This window comes from Pantherophis guttatus, chromosome 16 (genome assembly GCF_059756535.1).
Source record: "Pantherophis guttatus breed Tessera chromosome 16, ASM5975653v1, whole genome shotgun sequence".
Lineage (NCBI taxonomy): Eukaryota > Metazoa > Chordata > Lepidosauria > Squamata > Colubridae > Pantherophis > Pantherophis guttatus.
This window is the reverse complement of record NC_142078.1, coordinates 20,301,613-20,317,496: the sequence shown is the minus strand read 5'-3', so window position 1 is coordinate 20,317,496 and position 15,884 is coordinate 20,301,613. Positions and strand designations below refer to the sequence as shown.

The following is a 15,884-nucleotide window of genomic DNA, read 5'->3' as shown; positions in this document are numbered from 1 at the left end:
TAAAAGATAATCAAGCAAAACTAACAAAGTAACTGATCATGTGACATATCATTTTATTTTAAATGGACATAGTTGGAAATTTGAGACCTGCTTTCTTATCATTATAAAATGACTCTGACAGTGTAGCCGATCCAGAAAATCTCCTATAAGAATCAGCCAGCCGAAGCTTGCTTGGGTAAACATATCAACTGTTAATCTGTGACTGGTTAAATTTAATTGCAACCCCATTAACATTCTTAAACTATCAGCCTCCTTTCTTGCACAGAAATTCTGCAAAAAACATTATTCCTAAGTGCTACAAAAATTAAAACTATCTGAGCTGTTTGGAAAATTGCTTGTTTTTTAATTGTTCCAGAATCTTCCCAAAAATCCAAACAATCTCCTCCCCTTTTGATGGGGGAGGAAGGAAATGGGATTGGTTAGAGATGAAATCTCTAATTGCACTCCTCCCCCCTCCCTCCTCCCCCATCCCTTAGGAATAACATCCTCTGAATTTTCAATTCAATATTCAATTGTAGTTCAGATTACAATTACGGTAAATACAGTTAACAATCCAACTTCCACCCTTCAGGAATTTTTTTTTTTTGAAATTCTAATTTTTTTAAAAAAAAAATTCAGTTTAGACAAACTTTTAAATTTTCAAAAACATTTTTTTTCTACACTGAGGTTCATGGAACGTGGAAAAAGATTTTAAGCTGCAGAAATCCGTTCTGTTCCAGCACAGAAATGCCCCTTTCAGGTTCTCTGCTGCAGCTGTGGAGTCGGCCATCTTGATATTTTGTTCCCATTTTAAAGTGGAGACTCTGCAGGATTTGCCCTTTTCTTTCCTTTTTTCCCCCCTTCAAATTTAATGTTGCCGTTTTTCTGTCCCTTTTGCCTCAGATGCAGAAGCTGCACATCACTTTCTACAGAGATTTAAGTAGAAAATTCTGTGAATTACTCATTCTTTATAAAATGCAAATCAAAACAGGAAAGGAAGGAGATACAGACACAACGACCAAAACTCAAAAGGCAATTTTACTATTCACAAATCCATGTGAGAAATTCAAAGGTATATTGCTAACTACAAACTAATCAGTACTTGTTAGTAGGATTTTCAGCTTCATGATGGAGCAAATTTAAAAAAAAAATTCTAAAGAAAGCATAATTTAATTTTGCAAATTTTTGTTTTTTAAAAAAATCTGCAACTTTACATCTGCAGTTTCCTCAACCAATAGTATTTTGCATACCCTATTATTAGTCTAATGATGCCTTTATAAGTGTTACACTGAACTCTCGAAAGATGTTATCTTGTGTTATTTTAGGGTGGAGGCAAAACATAATCACTCCCACCAGTTCTACATGGATTATAAATTAAATGCTAGAATCATTATTTTAATTGTGCCAACAACAGAAGCTTTCAGAAAATATATGTTGGTTCAGAACAAAAGGCGTTTCTATAATCTTAACTTGAGCTTCTTTGACTTGCAGGATTGGCTCATGTTTAAAAACAAAGCTCTTTCAAATCAGATTTGAATAAAAACTTAAAAGTCATTCCCCACAAAAAAATTGGGGTGTGTCCTCAGAAATTTTCATATAATGAACACAACTCTTTAAAAATTGTAAGATTAAGTTATACTTCGTGAGAAAATAAATTCAATTCTAAGGTACTTAACCGTGAAATCCTTTCGAATTTACAAGTACAATTCTTAATTGTTTTGCAACAATTCTTCCACCTTCTCTCAATCTGATTTCTTTCAAATTGTTCTTTTTCTCCTTAATTTTGTTTCCCGATACCTCCTGTAAAAGATCTTATTTCTCATTTAAAAAGATGGGTAAAGGAACGTCGATTTCACCAAATTCATCTTCATTTGCATATTAAAGACTCCGGTTTAAAACAAAAATTTGCTGACATCCAAGAGAAGCAAGCGATGCTCTGCTGTTTCCAGCATTTCTCAGATAAAGAAAATTCCAGAACCAAAAGGATATCTCAAAAACAGCCAACGATTTAAAACTTTCCCTTCGAAAACAACGAAAAGAAAAAAAAATATTTTTTCCCCTCAAATTTAATTTTTCTTTCCCCCCCCCCATTTTTTGGAATAGTCTCCCCTAGGTGGCGTCGTTTTAATAAGAAAACTCGTTTGGAGAAAATTAGAGGAAAAAAAAGCCCAACACACACACACACAAGCAAGAGCAAGCGGAAAGCCCGCCGGCCCACGAGCGAAGGGGGGGGGGTCGGGGGCACCGAGGCCCTCACCAGGCCCGTGGACCGAGGCCACACGTCCCGGAGGTCGATGCAGACATGGCTGCTCCGAGAAGCCAGACGGAGAGAGGGGACGGCGCGGCGGCCAACCACCCGCGGCCGGGGCTGCAACCCGGGCGTTCGCGCTTACCTGCGCCCCCGTGGCGGGGGCGACGGCCCCTCCTGTGCCCTCCTTGCCTTCCGGAGAAGCGGCGGCGGCTCCCTCCCCGCCGCCGCCCGCTGCCCCGGGGCCGCCCGGCTCCTTCATGGGGCTGGGCTGGCGGGCGAGGGGCGGCAAAGGGGGCTCCCGCCGGGCCGGGCCGCCGCTCTCGCTCGCCAAGCTGCTGCTCCCGCCGCTACCGCGCGGCGCACAATGCGGAGCGGCCGCCGCCGGAGCCGCCTCCCTCGCCGCAGCAGCACGGGTGGGCGGCTCGGGCTCCTCCGCCCCCTGGGAGGACATGGGCCGCGCCAGCCGCTCCCCAGGCCGCTTCAGCGCTGCCGGGCCGAGCTCGGCCGGGGCGGAGAGCGCGCCGCAGTCGGCGCAGCCACGAGCGCCGCCATCGCAGGGGGAGGCGGAGGCGGAGGCGGCCCCGGCGGAAGGGCGGAGGGAGGCGGAGGCGGCGGCGGCGAGCACTCGGCTGAGCCCGCCGGCCTGCACGCCGCACCGCGCTGCGCCCAGGGCGCGCCGCCTCTCGCGCGCCGCCGCTTTGGCCACGCGTGGTTGTTGTGGTTCCTCCTCCGGCGCGCACCGAGGCGCCTCTGCCAGGCAGCCCGGCTCGCTCGAGCTCAGCCAAAGGAAGGAAGGCCGGGCAGGGCGCCTCCCGGGAATCCGGGCGTCGCCGTGCACCTGCCGCCAAGGGTCTCCGAAGGAGCCCCCAAGGCCTCGCTTCCCTCCAGGCTGGCTCGGCTCCCCGGTCTTCCTCCTTCCGCCTCCACCTGCCTTCCCTCATGCTGGATTTGAAGCAGGCGCCTCGCCTCGCCTCGCCCCACCCCCACATCGCTCCACCGCACCTGCTGCACCTGGCCCTTTTCTCGGTACCGAATGAAGCCCGGCAGGCACTCCCGGAAAGCATCCCAGCAGCCACGCTCCCCAAAGGGAGGCTCCAAGGCAGCCCAGCCTGAACAGGAGAACCAGCCTGCAACTCTTCATGGATACAATATATCCATGGCTGGGAAAGCATGTTACTATGAAGAGAATTAGAATTAGAATGAAGAGGAGAGAAGAGAATATTTTATTGGCCAAGTGTGATTGGACACCCAAGGAATTTTTTTTTGGTGCATATGCTCTCAAGTGTCCATAAAAGAAAAGATACATTCATCAAGAATCATAAGGTACAACACTTAATGATAGTCATAGGGAAACTAAATATATTATATAGATATATATATATAAGAATATAAATCATAAGGATACAAGCAACAAAGTTAGTCATATGGTCATAAGTGGGAGGAGATGGGTGGTGGGAACGATGAGAAGATTAATAGTAGTGCAGACTTAGTGAATAGTTTGACAGTGTTGAGGGAATTATTTGTTGAGCAGAGGGATGGCGTTCAGGAAAAAACTGTCCTTGTGTCTAGTTGTTCTGGTGCGCAGTGCTCTATAGCCTCGTTTTGAGGGTAGGAGTTGAGACAGTTGATGTCCAGGATGCGAGGGCTCTGCAGATATTTTCACAGCCCCCTTTTTGACTCGTGCCATAGACAGGTCCTCCATGGAAGGCATGTTGGTAGCCATGGTTTTTTCTGCAATTCTAATTATCCTCTGAAGTCTGTGTCTATCTTGTTGGGCTGCACAGCCAAACCAGACAGTTCTAGAGGTGCAGATGACAGACTCAATAATTCCTCTGTTTAACTAATTAACTAATAGGACAGACAGGGCAGCTTTGCAGAAAACAACTGGAAAGGCTGGGCCATGCCCCAAAGCGGGCTCTAACCCACAGATGGCAAGCGAAGCCCTTCCAGCTTCAGGCGTGGAGCAGGCTGGATGAGGAGAGGCAATTTCAAGCAGGAAGGCCAGGCTCACCTGGGCAGTCTGATGGGCCACACCATTCTGGGTGGCCCAACGGGTGGCCCCTAGCCAGGCTGGTACACCTGTTTACTGCCCACTCTCTGTCAAAAATAACCTCAAGGCAAGACCAAGAAAACAAATCAGAAAAATCAGAAACAATTTCAACATTTTAAACCATGAAACAGCACCATACGAAAAACATATTTAAGTGACTGATTCAGTCCACTAATCTGGGCAAGCAGGAAGATTTGTTGCAGCCTGACCTGTTTATGGCAAATGCACAGAAAATTCATGGGGCATTCATCTTCCACCCCTTTAAAAATTTGGGGTTGCAGCATTGGTAGGATAGGTGCAACCACACATTTGATTCACCTTATAACCTCTCTTTTTCTTTGATGTCGTTTAACTTCCTTCTATACCAGTAAGCGAGCCCCACAGCAGGGAGGACTTGCTGGCAAGCGGCCAACGGTACCAGTAGTGGATTTCAAATCCCAGCGCTACCAGTTTGCTATTGGGAGCGCATGGTGCTTCTGCACATGCACAGAAGGTTCTGCACATGCACAGAGCGCCTTTGATGGCAGGTGGGCGGAGCCTCCCACCACTGCCACTACCAGTTTGCCCGAACCGGGGCAAACTGGTAACAACCCACCACTGAATGGTACCATTGAAATATCACCTGGCCTTCTGAAATGAAGTGAAAGCAATGCTAAGCCTCTCTGTGCCTCCCTACCACTTCAGCCACAGCTATGAGAAGGGAGCTTCACGTCCAAGCAAGTAGGGGAACTGCAAAGAGGCTAACGCTGTTTCACACGATGCTGGCAGACCGAAAGGTGTAAAGGTTGCTCTAGATCCCACTTGAGTTGGAGCAAGTAAGGGGGACATCACGGAAATATATTGATGCTTCGATGTGGAATGAAGGAAAAATAGACAGACAGACAGACAAACAGACAGACAGACAGACAGACAGATAGTAACAACACGCAATGGGACAACAAAATCATTGATACAACAAGATTTAAAAATGATGGCACATCCAAGTTTTTTTTTTCCAACTATATTCAACAATAGATAAATAAAGCATCTGTCTAGCTATAGGTTCTGATTGTAAGCAAGCCAAAGACAATGAAATGTAAGAAAGAAGCAGTATTCATCTTTGAGTCAACAACCTCTCTGGCTTCCCATGAAATGCTTTGCAGCTCTAAACTTCGTTTGTATCTTTGTTATATTAATTTTTAACTTCATGTGAAATTCTCCACCTAATTCCATGACCTCCTATTTCTTTGCTTTTCCTGAATCGTGAACAGCCACCATGCTGGGGATGACTTGTACCTCAACTTTATTTTATACAGCTCAAGGCAGTCTACCTGATGCTAAGAGCGACTTCCTGCTTCTCCTCCCCCCCCCCAAGAGACCCACATTCTGAGCGCTGCTGGAGGGGCTTCCTAACCAATGCCTGATTCCCAGGAGAAGGCAACGTGAAAGGGAACTTCAGTGCCCCAAACCTGAGCATTTGGGATAAGGTCCCTCGGAGGCCTTTGGTGCTCGGGCGGGGACACTCCTGAGTGATGGACAACTCCAGACAAGCCGTGACCCCCTGCCAGCTACCTTCCCTGCCCCACACGGGCTTCCTTGGTGCTCACCGGAGCCCACAACGGCGCCCTCGACCGACCCACTCCTCCTGCGAGGCGGGCAAGCGCATGTGCAGGGGCGTCCGGCAGGGAGAGCTGCGCGTAGTGGGACTGCACTGCCCGCTCTGCCCCCCTATTCCCGCCCCCCAGTGATTCCCAAGTCGTTTGCCCGCCAGATGGGAAGCAGGAAGCATGGGATGAGGCCCCAGCATCCTTTATGGAAAAGGGAAAGTCTGAAAGAGAGGCCTTGCTGAAGGTCCTTCCTTCATCCCTGGGAAGGAGAGAAAGGGGGTGGAAGCATAGAGTTGGAAGAGGCCTTAGAGGAAAGACGGCTTAACTTGTATTGTCTCTTTATTTATCCTAAACAGACATGACATAGTAAAAAACAAAACAATAAAAATATTTTAAACTGCAGAAATAGGCCTGAGTAGTAAACCAGGCTCTTGGTCAAAAGATTCATTGGAGGAGATTTCGTCTTTCTGGAGCCAAACAGTCACGTGGATATGAATACAAATCCAGGCATGCTGCTGCCTCACACCTCCTTTTATGACACAGAAACGTACAGATGTTTCTCAGTCTCTACAACAAGATGTTGCAACAAGATGCAGTAAGCTTTTTACACATCTGCTGGGGCAGATGTCAGAGGCCAAAGAATAAGGAACAAGAGTGACTGAGAACTGACTTACATTCATTCTGCCACACACACTCCAAGAGTCAGAGAGAAAACCAGGAGACAAGTAATAGCAATAGGGTAGTAAAAAAATATTGCACTTAAATTTAAAACGAACTCAACAGGGAGACATTCTCACAGACACGGTATCCCACTAGAAGGCTTCAATAAATAAACTTAGCAAGGACTACGCCTTTCAGACAGTTGAGGAGAAGCAGGATAATCCCATGCCTGTTGCACTAATGGGAAGGACAGTTAAGTGGGAGCTTTCTGTCCAGAGAAGACATGCCAAGATTCAAAAGGAAAAGTCTGCAAGGGACTCTCCACCTTGCTCTTTTGAGGATGTGGCTCATTCATGAAAGCCACGGATATCCCGAGACGGGTCTGCGTGCATCGCACTGCCACCTCCAAAACAGCAGAAGGGTGGAAGAAAAGCTCTGGACTTCGCAGTCATCCGATGGAAGATCTGCTCCTTTGCAGCTTTGGGTGCTCTGACTTCATCGTACCAGAGGAAAAAGCAGGTTCTTGGGAAGAAGGAATAGTAAAGCTGCTTAGTTCTGTAACCCCGAGGCCCCTTTGGGTGGGAAGACAGATTTATTTATCCAGACAATCCCTTAACCAAAAATGTAATTATTTGTAAACATACTGCTCCCCCGAAGTTTCCTGGAGGGAGACCTAGCATCTTCTACAGTGAAGGGCTAGGTTTCCTCAGGTTAATGAGGTCCAAGTACAGCTCTGAGCGCAGGAAGCGGGGGTAGGAGTCCTTCTCCATCAAGCCATAGATCCGCCTCTGGGCAAGGTCAAAGCAGCCCCAGCTGATGTTTTGCAAGTTCTCTTTGGTGTGTTCCCGGGTGTAGGAGTCCAAATTGACCTAGAGCAGGACAGGCAGACACTAGTCACTATCGGGCTGCAGCTTATTCGGAAACTCAAGGGTGACAGAGGGACAGGTGAACAAATACTTGGACAAATAACTGCAGCTCATTGTGTCTTGTGCTAAAACAGACAATGTAGTTTTTGATGAGTGGCATAATGTCTGCTAGAATTTTATCTAGTCACGGAGTATGCTTCAAAAACCTGCCAAACCTATTCTGACCTTACAGTGCACAGAAGGCAAAAGAAGAGAAGAGGGAAGAACCAATGCCTTCAGCAGCATCATTCAAGATTTCATGGGATAAAGTTACCTTACACACCTGGAACCGATTTAAGAGCATCTCTTTTCCAAAAGGGTCCTTGGCCTTGTTTCTCTCATGGAATCATGGCAGGAGGTAGCGCAGGGGTTTCCATTTGGAAGTTTTGAAAACATGCTTAAATTTCAGCAGTTCTTTCTATTCCACACTTGAGCTGAGTAAACTTACTACAAATTGTCTGCATCCCAACCAGGCTGGCCCCCCAACAAAAACCCAACATCCCTTCCGCTACTTACCTCTTTGCAGGACTGGACAGCAATGTATTCGGTGAAGATCTTCTTGGCTTTGGCAATCATCTTGGACTGGGACTTGATGTTCTTGTATTCCTCACATGCCAGCCAGAACTCCAAGTTCTCCTCACTGAACTCAGTGCATAGGAAAGAACGGAAGGCAGCCACCCCATCTGAGCAGGGATGAGAGGATGCGGTAGCTTTTGTGAGAGGGCCTTATGCTACAAAGGCACTGAGGCACAGGCACAGCCACCTTACAGGGGAAACAAGTGGCATAAAAATGCAATAAATAAATAAAAGGGGAGAGGGTACTTCTGTTTCTTCACTCTCAGCTAGGCAATTTTTAGGTCAAGGAGCAGATTCTCTCGAAAGAAAACGTTAAGGGCTTTGTATCCAGAGGAGAAGTTGGATTAAGGGGACTTTGATTCAGTATCTCTGAGGGTATGATTCCAAAACTCACCCAAATTTCTTTAAATCGAGTCTCTCCAATAGAGATACATGGTACAGATACTATACATGTGTCTTTCTGGAGGATTGTCTCTGCACAAAGCTTGCAGCGCAATCACCTGGCATGCAAAAGTCCCCAGGCCAAGTTGCTGCACCTCTCTGGGTATTTTGGGGGCGGGGGGGGGGGAGGGAGAAGGACAGTGATGGGAAAATGTGCTTTGGAAGTCCTGCTGCTAGTCACAGCACGCAACACCTGGCTACTCTCTGTCTTTCAAGCCATCCAAGTGCTTGGCGATATTATTGTTAGCAAAAGCTATCTACTTAAAAAAATTATCCTCTGGCACAAAGAAGTACCAAGGCCCCATAAGCCAAGGCAGGAACGGGAGAGGAGAGCAGGGGAAGGGAAGGAAAATTACTGCTACCCTAAAGCTTTGTTCTACTTCCATCCCTGAATGTTTCAGATCCAAGTTTGGAATGAATGGGTGAGAACTTCCAGAACAAAAGCTCTGGAAAAGGGGGAAAGGAAAGAAAATAAAATGCTGCCCAATCTTTGGCAATTTTAATTCAAAAACTTACAGCAATCTGACTTTTGAAACTCAACCCCAGAAAAGGCTCCTTACATTTATGCTGCAGCAGCTTTTCCAGCGAGTCTCCCCACTTGAGAGCTTCTTCAGGAGGGGGCCTGAAGGGAGGCAAGGGAGAAGAGATTACTTTAATCACATGTCACAAAAAGACAGAACCACTGCGGGAAGAAAAATATCTCCCCACCACAGGGATTTATTAGAACGTCTCTCCTTTAAAACTGGAACAATTCTAGAACAAAAATGACCAAACTAACTTGAAATTTGGAACTTTATTTAACCTGCCTGTCATACTTTTCTGCCATTCAGTTACATTATGCAGAGAACAAAGGGGTAAAAAATAGTAGTCCAAAGGGACAAGGTAAGAAAAAACACTGGAGTCAGAACCAAATATAGTTTGCCACAACGGCATTCTCCCCCCTCCCCCTCCCCAGGTACATTTCTGTCCTTGCTGCCTCCATGGCTTCCACCACTTCATGCAGTGTCCTGAATGCGTGTTCTCTCCAGTCAAGGGATCCCAGAACAGCCGAAGGTGCCTGTGACAAAACAGGGCTTTGGCTGGGGTTGTGGCTTATGGGTCAAAAAGTGCCCCCCCCTTTCCATTGGCACCCAGTGCTGAGTGTGACATGGACGCAACTGAGGCTGGCAAGCTCATCCACATCTCTTGCAACTTAACTCCTAGACAGAGGAGGTTTCTGTCTTCAGGGATTGCTTCATGACCACAATTTTCCAAGTCGTTTCCCTCTCTCTCTCTCTCTCTCACACACACACACACACCCCTTGCCTAGGAAGAAAGCGGTGGGGGAGAATTTAAGACTAGGCAAAGCCCCCCCACCCTCCCCAGTTTTGCTTACCGCAAAGGTTTCGTCCCTTTGTCGGCCTTGCTCTCAGGCTGGCTCCCCAGGGCTTCGTGCCGCTTCCGAAAGAGCCCCAGTCGGTTCTTGACGTCCTTGGCCCTGCAAGGCAGAAGGGCGGCTGAGCCTCTCGTCCGCTCCCTACGCCGCAGCCGTTACAGCTCCTCTTAACGCAAACACACACACACCCGCAATTTCAAGCAGCACTTTGTGCGGACGAAGCGAGAGGCGCTCGGCACAGGCGGAGCACCGAGACCAACCAGGAACGAAACCCAGGCGGAATCGGGGCGGCATTCCTCCGTGGCTAGAGGCGGGTGGGGGGTAACCTACTCCTTGGTGGTGTGCCGTCGCTGCAGGCCTCCCCAGCGACCGCTTCGCCCGGGAGCGGCCCAGAAGAGCTCGGCGGGCGGCGCCTTGCTCAGCTCGCGGGAGAAAGGCATGGCCCGGACCGGAGGGCTCAGCGGCCAGCCGCCTCCAAGAGCCGGGCGTCTCTCGCCCAGCGGCCGCCGCATGTGTGACTCACGCCGGAACGCCGCCTATTTCTGGCCACCGCTGGGGAAGGCACCAAACCGCGGCTATTTTTAGCCGAGCCGGGAAGAGCGCCCGGGCTGCGCGGGGAAGCGGCCGAGAGGCGCGGCGCGGCGCTGTTCGGCCGACACTCCAGGGCCTCCGCCGGTGGAGCCGCTTCAGCCAGCAGCCGCTACGATCTCAGGCCCCCGCTGATGCCGGAGCCGCTCCCTTCCCCTCCCGACTCTCCGCTCCTGGCCGCCGCGGCCCTTCCCTCCGCCGGGATCCGGCCAACAGCAGCCCCAAAAGCCGGCAGGGTCCCCGGCGCCGCCTCTGCCAAAGGCTGCCCGCCCTTCAGCTGTAGCGCTCGCGCAAAGCCGCGCTATGTCCCTGTGCCGGCTCTCCCGCCGCTGCAGCCCCAGGCGGGCAAGGAGCGGGGAAGCAGCCAAGGTCGGGGGCGAGCAAAGCCGGCTGTCCAGCAATGCTGCCCCCTTCAGGGCGGCAGGAGGAAGAGTCGAGGGCCCCCACCCTGGTTAAGGAGCGTCCAGAGCAGGAAGAGGGAGGCCCCAGGTCTGTCAGGCCAGCAGCCAGTCCAGCAGGTTCTGACAGGTTCTGGAGAACCGGAGAACCGGCAAATACCACCTCTGGCTGGGCCCAGAGTGGGGTGGGAATGGAGAGTTTGCAATATCCTTCCCCTGCCCCGCCCACCAAGCCACACCATGCCCGCCAAGCCACGCCCACAGAACCAGTAGTAAAAAAAAAATTGGATTTCACCACTGAGCCAGTCCTCCACCTTCAGCTCCCACTCAAGACAGTGCTCCTAAGGGGAACCATCCCACCCACTTTCCCAGAGACGCTTAGGAACAGGAAAGAAACACCCTGGGTCAAACTCCAAGCTGCTTTCTTCTGGGGTGGGGGGTGGGGGACCATGGGTTCTAGGGTTTCGGGCTCCCAGTTGTGGTAGCTGTGGCCTCTAGAAAGTGTGTCTCAAGCCATTTGGGTGCACTGCCCGTTGCCACCCATCACGCACCCAGCAGAGCTTGTGCTAGAACAAGTTGGGTTAACAGCAGCTCAGATAAACACCAAATTCTGCCGCTTGCTTGCGGGCAGGTGATGAGGAGGACTTGTCAGCAAGGCATCTTGGAGGTATGACTGGGTTGGGGTTAGGGTTAGGGTTAGGGTTAGGGTTAGCCGTGGGGGATGAACCCTACATCCCTCTCGATGGACTAGGGGGCCAGAGAGGGTACAGAAGACAGTGTGGGCCCGTCATATGTAAAAGAGGTGGATTTCTGAACCTCCACAGATTGCTTTTCCTTCAGGGGTGGAGAAAGTCTCTCTCTCTCTCCAAGGGCATTAACGGGAGTCTGAACAAATGATTCACAGCCTTGTGTTCCGAGCCCCAAAAACTGATGGTCAAGAGAGGCCTCCACCCACTCAGTCTATTTAAGGAAAAGGACCCGCAGCTTGACCAAAGCACAGTCACACTTACATTGTCTTGTTCATCTTGTGGGCTGCTCCTGAGTCACAAACTCCTTCAAGATCCAGCACCTGCTGCTGCTGTCGCCACCATCACCGCAATGGGAAGAGGGACGGGGAAACAGAAACCAGGTAAATTCAACTGAGGGAGACATGAGGGAGTTAACTATTTTCAATAATGTTGCTACTGCTCTCTCTGGTTCATTCTTCCTTCTGCCAGGAATCTGAAGGGATCGGGGCAGACAGTTACAAACACTGCAAGCCAAGCCAACCGACCCTCCTTTCAAGAGCAGGGCTTATTTGCCAGATCGAACTGCACGCAGAGGAACTTGCTTGGGAATCTCCTTGCTGGCCTCCCCCGCCAACCCGGAACCGGGCAAACCGTGGGAAACCATGTCTTGGTCAAGCGCCACCAACCCAGCTCTCGGAGGCTTCCTTTGCTGCTAGGTGAGGCTTCCGGGTCTTATCAGGCCCAGCACTCTCTCTGCCTGGCGAGGACGTTCCTGGGCCTTTTGGGTGCGCCGGAGGGGCTCAAGCGCGTTTCCTCTCATTGTTGAGAGGGGTTCTCCGCTCCCGAGCAGGAACTGGCCAGGGCTGGCCTCTTCCGGCAGCAGGCAGCCGCCATAGACGGCAGACTCTTCTGCTTGGCACGTGGGATTGTTCTGCTCACAACCCACCTGACAGTGCGTGACAGGAAGAGGGCTGGAAGTGGGCCTCAGTTCTGGGGAAAGGGGCTGGCTGGCCCTGAACTTTCACTCTGCTTCCCTGCTGAATGTAACCTAGCAGGACTGGCGTTCTTGTGAAGACGGGCCTGGTCCATAATTCATAACCGGCATCAGGCAGTTTCCGTCCTTCTTCAGTATGGAGCACCTGATGAATCCAGTTAAGAAAAAGGCCCAGAGACCCCAAATTTGCCTCTGGAAGTGCTCTTCCTCTCTGTCCCTGCCTCTCCCCCTCTCCCCGGATACTAGAGGGACCTGCTTTGGAAAAGGTGGCCCATTCTCTTCTGCCTTGGCAGGGAGTAGCCACACACAGCTGCTGAATCCCCCTCCAGAAGCCAAGCAAGCAGCTCTGGGCATTTCAGAGCAAACTCTACCGGAGAAATGAAAAGCCCAGCAATCTTTCTTTCCTGCATCTCTCTGGAATGGCCAGTCATTTTGGGAACATCCCCTAGGGGGCAGCCAGCGCATGCTGTGTGTGCAAACAGGGATGAGGGTGATGGACACAAAGGAAGGCCTCCCTCACTCAGAGGAGGAAAGCCAGCAGCCATGCAGGCCAGGAGTTTTGCCCCAGAGCTCCCACATACGTGCTGCATCACACAAGCTTCAGGTCCTGCTGCTCCCCTACCCTTATCTTCACAGCAACCAACAAGTAACTGACGGGGCTGCTGTTAGCAAGGACATGGCCATTTATCTTGCAGTTCAAAGTGCTCAGCCGTCAGCATCTCGGACGCCCCTGGGGCAGCTGGCCAATCCAACAGCATCTCCAGGCGGCTGCTCGTGGGTTTTCCCCGGCAGTTCCAGTCAAGCACCGAGCAGCTCAACCTAGACTGGCTAGAGGTGGCCATGGGAGCTTGCTTTCTGAAGATGCCACAAGAGTCGCTTCGAGGAACGTCCTGCTGTTTCTGAGCCTATCCTGTAACCAGACCTGGCTCTGCTTAGCTGCCCAGCCCAGCCCAGCCCAGCAGGTGGGGCTTGCAAAATGTCTGCTTCTCTTCCCATGGTGCCCTCCGCAATGTCCTATAAGGGCACTGAAAAGCAAAGGCAAAGGCAAAAAAATAACCCTGCATAAACAGAGGTCCCAAGGGCCATTTGTGCTCTAAATAGGTGAACAAGGAAAAAAAAGCTGTCTTCAATTGACAATGCAACATCCAGGAAACAGCTTACATCCCAGAGTCATTTTTAACATTTCTATGCTTTTTTAAACAGAAATGGGATAAAATGTTATAATTAAATTGATACATTGAAATGTTTTAAGTAAACACGAATAGCATGAAGAGCTGAGCAAAACAACTAGTTCAGCAACAGGGACGGCTGAGCGGAAGAAAATTAAATGTAAAATGTAGTGGATATCTCGGGGGGGGGAGGGGGGAGATTCTGTCCGGCCTCTCCACTAACAAGTTCTCTAGGAACAGGAAGTGAATTCTCAGGCAAACTTTCCAAGCTCTTCTGCACATTTGGTCTCCCTGCACTGCAAGCTCCTGCCGAGCCTCCTGCCTGCCCTGGAGGCCCCTTCTCCAACCTTTTTAGAGGGGGAGGCAGAATTTCCCTGGGTGATGTCAGAGGCTCATCTGAGTTCCAGGCCTTGGCCATTTCTTGAAGCTTCCTGTTGTTAATTGAGTTAAATACAGAGAAGCTGGGGGCCGAGAGTTCTGCCAAGGCTGGGTTTCAGCAGATGTAGCCACTGCATAAGGAGAGAGCTCAACTGCTGCCATCCCCACCCTACAAGAACCGATTTGGTGGTTGACATCCCGGACAGAGCACTTGGCTTGGTCTTTAGCCAAGATGATAAAGCTGCCGTATTTGTATTATCTGGAAAATGTGCACGAAGCGGATCTAAAATCCTGTACCTTTCAATTTTGAGGTCCAAGAGAAGCAAGGAAAGAAGACTGCGTGGAAAGGACCTCCTTCTGAGAAGGGCCAGTAAATCTGGCATCGCCACTTAGAAGACCAGAAATGTATTTTTCGAACTAGCTCGCTAAATAAACTTGAAAACTGACAATTCTGGCATGCCGAGAAAGCCAGCTGGCGTCCAAAGGCCTCGTCCAGCCTTCCCATCTTTGAGACCTGGATCCCCGAAAGGAAGCCAGGAAGCAGCCGCATGCCTAGTGCAAGGCCCTGGCAGAGCCGGCAGAGACCGTGGCACATGATCCGCATTCAAGGTCATTCCTACTCTGAACTTCCTCTGGCTTTTTCTGCCACGACTGCTCCAAAACTACTCCCAAGTGCCAACCCCCCCCCCCGCTCCCCCATTATTACACACAGAGGCTTGCCTACCTTCCGGTTTCCAACAAAGAGCAGAGTGAGTTGGTGGATGGAGCCCCCGTTCTTCATAAGCTGTTTCTTGAGGCTCTGTGGAGATGGCAGCGTCCAGCCGGGGGTGGATCCTTGCATTTCGGTGTAATTCAGGCTGGTGTCGGAGGTGAAGCAGTGGCCCGCTCGGGGCTCCTGAAGCAGGCTGCCTTCGCTGTGCGTCCGACGCCGCAGAGAGTTCTGCACACTCAGGCTGCAGGCCGGCTGACACACTGACGTTTCAAACAAGCTGCAGCGTTTTCTGTCCCCCCTGGCCAGATAGGCCTCACCACTGTCCTCCTCCTCCTCCTCCTCCTCAGCCAGTTCCTCTGGACCGCTGAGCTTGAGGCTGGTGAGGCAGGTCAGGTCTTGATGAAAGGCACCGTCCACCTGCAACTTTGGGATTGCAAAGGCAGTGGAGCCGCTGCAGGGCGCTTCCTGTTCCTTCCCTTCGAGGTGGTGGGCCTGCTTCCCCTGTTCCATCGCGATGCCCTGGACTTCTGCCACAGCTTCCCCTGTCAGTCCCTCTATGGAGTTGTCTCTCACAGGGTAGGCAAGGCAGCTGCTGTCGTCCTGCCCCACAGATGGCACTGCCCCTAATTTCACAGCTTCTGGCTCAAGCATCTGCGGGAAGCAAAGTAAAAGGGAAATGAGCCCACTGTATGGTTGGAAATGGGATAAGAAGTTTCCAGCGTCCCCAGTGACCCTGGGAAGGTCAGGCAGAGGCCGATGTTGCTGAACAACCACAGATGCTGAAGCACCTGGGGACCACCTTCCTCCGATACACCGGGAGTATTTCCTCCCTTCCTTCCAATGAGGGGGACAGTGGTTGAGAGCACAAAGGCTGCTTCTTCAGGGGCGCTCGCCTCCCATCCCAGTCCTTGCATAAAACTCCCCCACCACCACCACCAATTCTATATTTTGGAACCATAAAAGTGTGGCACAGAGCACTAACATTAACTAGCATACAGGCCAGCATATATTACACTTTCCATATAGGAGGCTGCTCTAAGTGAGGTCACTAGCATCTGTTCTGACCACAAGCAATGATCTTCTGACCCCCTCTC

At 50.7% G+C, this 15,884-nt stretch overlaps 2 protein-coding genes and 1 long non-coding RNA gene across 21 annotated transcripts in view; 1 reads left to right on the top strand and 2 right to left on the bottom strand.

The window, feature by feature from the left end:
* Window positions 1–6,066, bottom strand: part of ZNF618 (zinc finger protein 618) — a 46,852-nt gene extending 40,786 nt beyond the window's left edge. The window contains exons 1-4 of the mRNA XM_034436321.3: window positions 5,867–6,066; window positions 4,242–4,327; window positions 3,233–3,339; window positions 2,373–3,161 (exon numbers count right to left, since the gene is read on the bottom strand). Coding sequence (XP_034292212.2) covers window positions 2,373–3,161; window positions 3,233–3,339; window positions 4,242–4,327; window positions 5,867–6,066 — 1,182 coding nt within the window. The remainder of the gene's footprint in view (window positions 1–2,372; window positions 3,162–3,232; window positions 3,340–4,241; window positions 4,328–5,866) is intronic.
* Window positions 1–15,884, bottom strand: part of RGS3 (regulator of G protein signaling 3) — a 66,514-nt gene that overhangs the window by 15,037 nt on the left and 35,593 nt on the right. For 13 of the 19 annotated variants that reach the window (XM_087879665.1, XM_087879660.1, XM_087879666.1 and 10 more), the window contains 6 exons: window positions 14,803–15,441; window positions 11,820–11,887; window positions 9,824–9,925; window positions 9,009–9,070; window positions 7,948–8,114; window positions 6,188–7,395 (listed from right to left, as the gene is read on the bottom strand). In XM_087879665.1, coding sequence (XP_087735791.1) covers window positions 7,210–7,395; window positions 7,948–8,114; window positions 9,009–9,070; window positions 9,824–9,925; window positions 11,820–11,887; window positions 14,803–15,441 — 1,224 coding nt within the window. In that variant the 3' untranslated portion in view covers window positions 6,188–7,209. Of the gene's footprint in view, window positions 1–6,187; window positions 7,396–7,947; window positions 8,115–9,008; window positions 9,071–9,823; window positions 9,926–11,819; window positions 11,888–14,802; window positions 15,442–15,884 lie in introns of those variants that run through there. The other 6 variants (XM_060683902.2, XM_087879658.1, XM_087879661.1 and 3 more) reach the window with 2 other exon arrangements.
* Window positions 10,016–14,527, top strand: LOC148111830 (uncharacterized). Its single transcript, XR_015730133.1, has 3 exons — window positions 10,016–11,938; window positions 12,027–12,253; window positions 14,390–14,527. It is a non-coding gene; the product is annotated as an uncharacterized LOC148111830 (long non-coding RNA).